The 8939-nt window shown below is 39.5% G+C and overlaps 1 protein-coding gene across 2 annotated transcripts in view; it reads right to left on the minus strand.

Annotated features, from left to right (window-relative positions):
• Positions 1 to 1354: 1354 nt before the first annotated feature.
• The window catches only part of exosc10 (exosome component 10), an 18493-nt gene continuing 10908 nt past the window's right edge, over positions 1355 to 8939 (minus strand). Inside the window, exons 10-25 of one of the 2 annotated variants that reach the window (XM_058390664.1) lie at positions 8101 to 8291; positions 7856 to 8012; positions 7256 to 7404; positions 7012 to 7062; positions 6688 to 6799; positions 6551 to 6598; positions 6386 to 6461; positions 5123 to 5235; positions 4122 to 4214; positions 3949 to 4017; positions 3185 to 3278; positions 3029 to 3102; positions 2395 to 2617; positions 1814 to 1875; positions 1648 to 1721; positions 1355 to 1546 (exon numbers count right to left, since the gene is read on the minus strand). In XM_058390664.1, the coding sequence (XP_058246647.1) occupies positions 1516 to 1546; positions 1648 to 1721; positions 1814 to 1875; positions 2395 to 2617; positions 3029 to 3102; positions 3185 to 3278; positions 3949 to 4017; positions 4122 to 4214; positions 5123 to 5235; positions 6386 to 6461; positions 6551 to 6598; positions 6688 to 6799; positions 7012 to 7062; positions 7256 to 7404; positions 7856 to 8012; positions 8101 to 8291 (1617 nt within the window). In that variant the 3' untranslated portion in view covers positions 1355 to 1515. Of the gene's footprint in view, positions 1547 to 1647; positions 1722 to 1813; positions 1876 to 2394; positions 2618 to 3028; positions 3103 to 3184; positions 3279 to 3948; positions 4018 to 4121; positions 4215 to 5122; positions 5239 to 6385; positions 6462 to 6550; positions 6599 to 6687; positions 6800 to 7011; positions 7063 to 7255; positions 7405 to 7855; positions 8013 to 8100; positions 8292 to 8939 lie in introns of both variants that reach the window. The other variant, XM_058390663.1, reaches the window with a different exon arrangement.

The raw sequence follows: 8939 nt of genomic DNA on the forward strand, positions 1-8939 counted from the left end.
AGAAACTGCAAAACTTCACCTCTTAAACCATGACAATAAAGATTTCATCATATCAGCAGTCATATATTTGTTAAATAACACAATTTGAAAAAACTTAGTCAAAGTGTATTTGCCATACTAGTCCATGCGTAAAAATAAAAAATAGATACACCTGAGATTCGAATTTGGAATAACTGGGAAATAACTACCATAAATATTCCACTATATACACGTCGTTATAGTTGTAGTCTACTTCCATAGTTTTAGATCTTAACTGACTGATCACAGAAACAGGATGTCATTCACGCTAAACCAACATTCAGGGATAAAAAGTCAGATTGCCCCAATAAATATATTCATAATAAGCCTGATTCTTCAAACAGGAGTTTGATTACACTAATTAAATACACCGATCAGGCATAACATTATGAGCACTGAGAGGTGACGTGAATAACACTGATGATCTCATCATGGCACCTGTTAGTGGGTGGGATATATTAGGCAGCAAGTGAACATTTTGTCCTCAAAGTTGATGTGTTAGAAGCAGGAAAAATTTGACCAGGAAGAGTTTGACCAGGGCCAAATTGTGATGGCTAGACCACTGGATCAGAGCATCTCCAAAACTGCAGCTCTTGTGGGGTGTTCCCGGTCTGCAGTGGTCAGTATCTATCAAAAGTGATCAAAGAAAGGAACAGTGGTGAACTGGCGACAGGGTCATGGGCGGCCAAGTCTCATTGATGCACGTGGGGAGAGAAGACTGGCCCGTGTGATCCGATCCAACAGACAGGCTACTGTTGCTCAAATTGCTGAAGAAGTTAATGCTGGTTCTGATAGAAAGGTGTCAGAATACACAGTGCATGCAAAAGGGGGACCAACACAATATTAGGCAGGCGGTCATAATGTAATGCCTGATCAGTGTATATCTATGCTGAAATCACAAAAGGACTGTTAAGCGCTTTTGGTGAAAAAAGCCTGAGAAGCCCTAATGAACTATGTGGCAATAAACCTGATAATCTATACAGAAATGTATAATACTTATTTGAAATACACAGAAAACAGCCTAACATATTTCTATTCAAGGTTGATACACTATAAATAATCATTTAAATAAAAATGAAAAATGGATCGGCTTTATCCGTTTCAATGGATAAAGGTTGGAACCTACACTCACAAACTGCTAATAAACTAATAATTCATTCATTTAACCACTTTTTTTTTGCGCTGTGATGTTTATTTTAGAAATAATTCAATAAAATGCACCATCGATTACAGTTATGAACATTAAATTTGGTCTGGGTTTGTTTAGTAGGACACTTCCAAGTGTTTAGTAGCAAAAAAAGCTAAAATAAAACAAAACCTCACAACAGAACGAACACAATATTAATAAGATTCATTTTAATGAAAGGTCTTCCACAATTTGAATACATCATTGTGCATCATTTCCCCCAAATGTACTCTATAGAAATATATAGCTAAAAAGACCCACATTACAAAAAAAAAAATCAACAGAAAAGGATGCATATTGTCGTGTGGAGATTATCTCTTGGGCCAGTTATGACGAAATCCTCTGAAAACCATAGAAAACAAATGTGAAAAAGAGACAGAGCACAATTATGCAATTCATTACTGAAGGAAGTTTTTCAAACAATAAGACATGGATTTCAATACCTGTCAGATTTTGCAGGCAGGTAGGACATACTCCGGCCTCCAGCAGCACTTGGCTTATTTCCTTTAAGGTTTTTCTGAGAAATAAATAAAAAAATATATTCCTCATTGATCATCACCAACTGATCAACTACAGATAATCTGAAACTGTATAATTATTTATTTTTACCTTGCGTCTAGGCTCATACGCCTGTTTGTTTGGATCGAACTGTGTAGAGTCTTTGGATTTACCTGAAGAACAGAATAAACATTTGTGACAAGAAGAATGTGAACTAGCAAAATCCTGCACAGTAACCGGACTGCCATGGGTCAGATTTGCTAATAAATCAGGAAAAAATATTTGCTCAAAATGTGTGGCTGTACCCAGTGTGAAACTAAAACCCATACATTGTTCTGTGATAGAATTTTATCTTCTCTATCTAGAGTGGTTCACTAGTACAACTCAAAAATTTGCTAAAAGTGTGGTCTGTTTTCCCCTCAATAAAATGGCAGCTGAGCCAATCTACATGTAAATCTGGACTGATTTGCGAATGTTTTTTAAACAGTATTAACCAACACTGAACCTGACCTGAAGCCCCGCCCACTACCCGGCTATCTCGCACTTGGGATTCACTTGCTTTATTTGAAAAAGAGCTATGGTAGCCACTGACAAGACCCTCCCTTTATATTGCAAGTAGCTACGACTGTGATGTAGTAAATAGGAAGTGGAGAAGTTTATAGCAGGGCCTGGAGCTGGAAAAGGCATCGTACCTGCAAACAGTTTGAAATCGGTCTGGCTGTAGTCGTAAGGCGTGAAGGCAGCAGATGGGACCTGTTGAGGATCTTCAGACTCTTGTTGCTGGCTTGCTTTGGATGTTGCAGGAGAAGCGGTGGCCGACTTCTGAGTTTTCATTGCTTTCTTTTTCGGTTTGCAGGTTTCTTCACTTGCTTCATTTGTAGCCCGCTCTCTCTTCTGTCCTCCTTGCTTCGCTTCCTAGTGGCACAGTGAGAGTGAGACGAAAATGGTTTGAGGCAAAAAAAACAGAAAAGAGAGAGAGAGAGAGATTAGATAGATCAAGAGAGAGAGAGATACAGCGAGAGACACGATAGATCAATAGAGAGAGAGATACAATAGATCAATAGAGAGAGAGAGATACAGACAGAGGCATGATAGATAAATAGAAAGAGAGAGATTTAGAGATACAGAGAGACATGATAGATCAATAGAGAGAGAGATACAGAGAGAGATATTAGAAATACAGAGAGAGATACATAAAGAGACACAGATAGAGATTAGATAGATCAATAGTAGATCACTAGACAGGGGCAGACAGACAGACAGACAGACAGATAAATAGATAGATAGATAAGAGAAAATGAGAGAGAAAATGTCAGAGCTGCTTACCAGGACCTGCTGTCTGACTGTAGAGACATTCTGCAGGGACTCCTGGTAGCTCTGCTTGGCTTTTTTACGCTCCTCTGAAAGAAATTCAGAAGCACATTCAGCATGGAGGACACGCTAATGCAGAGCAGTTATGATGAAACAACAACAGTCTTATACTTTTGGCTTTCTTTGCCTGCTCTTTCGCTTGCTGTTTAGCCTGAGCCTCCTTCTGCTGCTGTTCAATACTCTGCAGCTTCCACCGGTTACTGATCTGTTTCAGACAAGCGGGAGGAGGAGAAAACCATCAAACATAAATGTAAATAATAATAACGCTTTAAAATGTAGTGCATCATATCAATCCTAAAAAGGCTCATTTCTGCTATTACCACTTTTAGATATAGAATTCATTCGGGTTGTTCAAAACTAAATAAATAAAATAAAACCTTATAATTTTCCAAAAAGTAACCTAAATAATGCAGCTTCTACATTTACTGCATTTGGCAGATGCCCTTATCCAGAGTGACGTACAAAAGTGCTTAGAAGCCTCTATTAATGATTAAATCACCACTGGTTCACTAGGTTACAGACTTAAGATACTATGGAAGTACAGAAATAATCTATAAATAACTATATAATAATTCATGACACTCTTTTCCTCGGGGCTGGATATGACTAGGCCTAATGAATCAGTACTAAAAATCTGAAAAGGGGAGGAGAAATAAAAAACACAGTTTGAGGACAGCCGTTTGCAGTTTTCATGCCTTGCCTTTGTTGAAATGGCTCTGATGTACTAGAAAGCTTTTAGCAATGACATCATGAAATAAACAGTTTTCTGAGGTACTGTTTGTAAAGACGGCTCCTTTGTACAAACCACAATGTTTTGAATTTGTTGTATAAAATCCAACTGGCATGCATTTTTGTGCCATACGGTTCATATTTACCTCATAAATCTTCGTTGAAGGGTCGTATTTTGCGTTTTTGGAGATGTGTATATCCTTTGAAGGTAAATACTATAAGAGGAGGATACAAATATCAGGAAATGCATACATATCTGAAATAAGGCATTAAGTCAGGTAGTTCCTGGCAGCACAGGACAAATACACATGCGTCGCACCATTCTGAAAGGGTTTTCAAAAGACTCCATGATGCGCCGTGCTTTCTGCTGGGCCACGGTCAGGGAAGCAGGTTCATGGACTTCCTCTTCCTCCTGTAACGCAAGCAGCAAAAAATGACACTCGTGTACACGGACCAGGCATAATATTATGACCACCTGCCTAATATTGTGTTGGTCCCCCTTTTGCTGCCAAAACAGCCCTGACCCGTCGTGCACTGTGTATTCTGACACCTTTATATCAGAAGCAACATTAACGTCTTTAGCAATTTCAGCAACAGATCGGATCACATGAGCCAGCCTTCTCTCCCCATGTGCAATCAATGAGCCTTGGCCGCCCATGACCCTGTCACCGGTTCACCACTGTTCCTTCCTTGGACCACTTTTGATAGATACTGACCACTGCAGACCTCACAAGAGCTGCAGTTTTGGAGATGCTCTGATCCAGTCGTCTAGCCATCACAATTTGGCCCTTGCTGCTTAATATATCCCACCCACTAACAAGTGCCATGATGAGGACACAATCAGTGTTATTCACATCACCTGACACTGGTCATAATGTTATGCCTGATCGGTGTATGTTCTTTGAGATGGAACAAAACATCTTAAATCATTTTTGATGGTCACTCTATACATCTAAGATATAGTTCATGTAAATTTAAAATAAATTAAAAGACTCAACCTTAGAGATTCTCTAATTGCTGTTTTTGCATTGCTGATATTACCTTACCTCTTACTGCCCCCCACCCCCCGTTTACCAAAACATTTCCACTTACAGAACTAGTGCTCACAGGAGGTTTTTTGTATTTCGCACCATTCTGTCTAAATTCTTGAGACTGAAAATCCAAGCAGTTTCTAAAAAACCCACACCACCGTGTCATACCATGACAACGTTCACTGATATCACAGTTGTGTGATCAGTAACTGAAGCTCTTGACGTTGATGATTTGATGCTCTATGCTGCTGCCACATGATCGCTCGAATGAGCAGGCGGGTGGATTTACCTCAAAGAGGGAGATTTTTGCACAAGCTACGAGGGCGTTCAGAGACTCCAGCTCATTGTTAAGGTTTGCGTCGTCTTCCTCAGAGAAGAGGACTCCACATTTGGTCGGGGCTCCTGCTGAAGAGAACACAGTTATGCGTTTAGTGGGTCTTCTGTTTAGCAATAAACCTGGAGCGGGACATTCTCATCTGTCTACATAAGTACTGGTTTACTTGTGTCTACACCAGTAATGAATTAGAATCTCACTTGTTGGTGTCACTCCTCTCAAAGTTTTTCCACTGCAGTTGTCACCTTTAGCTTATTCATTAGGGATCTGAACCAGGAGCTGGATTTGTTGCTTTGCAGCATAAACAGTAACAATAACAATAAAACTAGCATTTTATAAATCCAGTCACAGCCTCCTTTTAACTGAGAAATAAATCTTAAGGACCTACAGATGTTTATTTTATAACCATAACTGATTCAAATATTAGGCATTTACTTTACATTATTAAATGTAAACGAAATATTTACTGTATTTATTGCCAACACATTAAGATGACATTATTTAAATGTTCACCTTTTTTGCTATTATAATTAGATTTAATTATTTTTTATTCACTTTATTTCAAATCAGCATTCAAATCAGCTAAAACCTATAAGATCAAAATAATTCTCATTATATATTATAATATGTAATAATATTTAATAATAACTTAACAACAAAACTCACACTGCCTGCTCTTTAGCAAAATAAATAAAATCAACACTTTTTAAAAACAAATAAACAGATAATTCAGGGAGAACCAATTACACTGTAAAGGACTAGTGTACGATATTAGATGTGTAAGATGTAATAAATAAGCTAACTTTTAGACTTAAGACATAAAACCCAAATACAAGTTCTGTGGCTCAGGGTTTTATCCCCTTTCAACCCCAGTGCCTTAGAATAATAAAATGAAAGCTCATGTACGACGGTGTCTCGTATCACGGTCCTCGGGGACGTAGTTGTACCGTCTACAAGTTCCCAACACACCTAAACCAAGCAACAAGAACATCGAAGAACAACGAGCACAAGTGTGCCGGGAGCTGAAAACAACAAATCGTACGAGACACAGCGGCCCTGAGGACTGATGTTCGCTTACTTTTATTTCCATTATTCACTACAGAGGCATTAACAATTAATTAGCTTATTCTGTGATGAGAACTGAGGTCAGGGAGGTAGAACTCATTTATCCTGGAATAACAGTAATATATTTAGCTTGCTGAAAGACATTGGACCTACCGTGAGAGGTGAGCTCCATATGGTCACTCTCAGACATATGCAAGATGTCATGGGGTCCAAACAACATCGACTCAGGCTGAAAAACAACACGCGTTGTTACAACTCTGTCCAAATTTCCTCACGCTCAAAAATGTAAAAGTTCACATGCATAGGATTTCACCAAACCTTTCGTTTAGGTGTCAGCGATTTCTTCTTTTCTACAGCGATCTCCGCCTGAGGAGACACAAACATCATTAAATTTCTACGTTCTAAAATCAGTACAAGATTCTTTAATGGATCAGCTGATGCAGAGTGTGGCTCACCTTCAGCAGTGGGATTTCCCTGGCTTGCTTGATGAGCTGATGGAGTTCGTTGATCTGCTGGCGCACTAGTGGCGGAGTGGGGTTACAGCAAGCGATGATGCCCTGCGGCTCCCTTTAACCAAACACACCACGTCAAGCTACAGCCGCTCCACACAGCGGGACACCAGCAGTGCATCACAGATTCTACAAACTCTGTCTGATAATGTTCTAATCTAACACGGTTGACTCATACAGTCTGTTGTGTAGACATTCTCCCAGCAGATGATGGAATGTTATTTGCTAAGTCTGTAAGCAACCAAAAACAAATCGGTCAAAGAAACGTACTTGGGCAACTCCTCAGCGATTTTCACCATCATGTGGTTGGGAAGGATGTATCTGCAAAGTTAAAAAGGACCACTATTAATCAGATTAATGGTGTAGAGAATCAAACATCGTCCTGGTATGATTTGGTTGTGTACATTTTTTTCTGAAGTGATATCGGATCAGTTTAGTAAAGACACAGGTTAATTTGAATACATCGATTTCTCTCGTATACTAAAGAGGTGTGGGTGTGTGTGTGTGTTCTCACCCAGTGCTCTCGTCTTCCTCTCGTGCCAGTTTATCTCTCCAGGCATACATGAGACGGAAGGCGGTTAACTGCTGGCTGTTGAAACTCTTCTTCTGCCTTTTGTACAGCTCCATATACGATTCCTCAGTGAAGATGGGCTTCAGGTATTTCTGGAGAAAAGGAAAGCATTTCAATATAATATAAGTAAACAAACCACCAAATAAATAAATACATGATCAAAATGTCTGTTTAAAAATTTTGTGTATTAGAAAAACTGAGGTTGGCGAATCTTTTGGGCCAAAAATAATGAAAATGCTGAAAATATATAAGAAAAAATATTAATTAAATGGGTACATTTTATACACTGGCACAAAAACGCAAACTATTTAGTCTGGATTTTTAGCCTGAGGTGACCAGATTTCAATTCTGGCCAAAAACCTTATTTTGTTTTGAGCGGCAAACTCTCACACACAGTCCCCTAATGGCCTGTCGCCATTGTGACCATTACATTTTCTTTCCAGCTTCTTTAAAACCAAAAATAAATAAATATCCGTTCTTTATATGTAGTATAAAAAAAATCATAACTGAATGTAATTACTCATAATAAATATATAGCTGTACCTTCAGGCAGAGATCTTTGCTCTTGGACCAGACGAGCTGTATGAGCGCCGGCTGTCCGTTAGCACCGTCAAACAGGTCTGCTCTTAGCCGATCGTACACATAGAGCAGGTAATGCGTGTCAGCCTGAGCATACTCGATCATCTCCTGCGGTAAGGGTCTGAGAGCCATCACACACATTCAAATATATAAGTCACTATGTAACCGGAAGTAAAAATCGATATTCGTGTTAGCTGTTTCTGCATTACCGTATTCTCCAGTCAGCGAGCTGGTAGCGTTTATTTGAGTCCACGTTGCAGAAGACTTTGAGGAGGTGATCTAACGAGTTTCTGCCGAGGTTGAGTGAGCGAGCAGCTTGGTGAGTGTCGAACATGTTGACCACGTAGAGGCCGAAGTCTTTCTGCAGCCACTCGATATCCGAGTCAGCGCCGTGGAAGACCTGGAAGTAAGGAAGCAAACGATCAGGAAAAAGAAAAGAATAGAGATAAATAAATGACTAGCTTCAGCAGACTACAAGCAAGCGCTCCAGTCGTTTCTAATCATTCTGTGGAAACTTCTAGCAGCACTGTATCACTGCTCACTGAATTTTGTTCTGCTTTTACTTTCTGCCCGAAACGACTACCGTGTCCTGAGAGGATGCGCCACTGAAAACACAAACTGTGTACCAAACTACATACTATTACACTATGACCATATTTTTAGAAGAGAAGCATCGTCTGAAAAAAATTTGTTTTGAGCTAATTGGAAACGTAAGCGGTTTCCTTGTGGACGGAAAATTACGCATGTAGCTAGCTTTAACGGAGTGCGTTGAAAAAATAAATCACACAAGCTAATTTAAAAGACGTTTCTAAGACATCGTGTCCGCCGGAGTGTCGTCAGTCATCTTGAACAGTTTTTCCTATTCAGCATCGGCTCCTGGTAGCTCCGCCCCTCTTCTGCTACATAAGCAAAGCTGTGAGAGTTGAGCGCATGAAGTGTCCAACATTCCACACTTCACGTGTTGGGTTGAATAAGTGATTAACTTCTTTATGTTGGAATTTTCTCCTCATATGTAGGTGTAATATAGTGCATAATTAGGGGCGGAGTA

Source organism: Hemibagrus wyckioides, linkage group LG05 (genome assembly GCF_019097595.1).
Source record: "Hemibagrus wyckioides isolate EC202008001 linkage group LG05, SWU_Hwy_1.0, whole genome shotgun sequence".
NCBI classification, from domain to species: Eukaryota; Metazoa; Chordata; class Actinopteri; order Siluriformes; family Bagridae; genus Hemibagrus; species Hemibagrus wyckioides.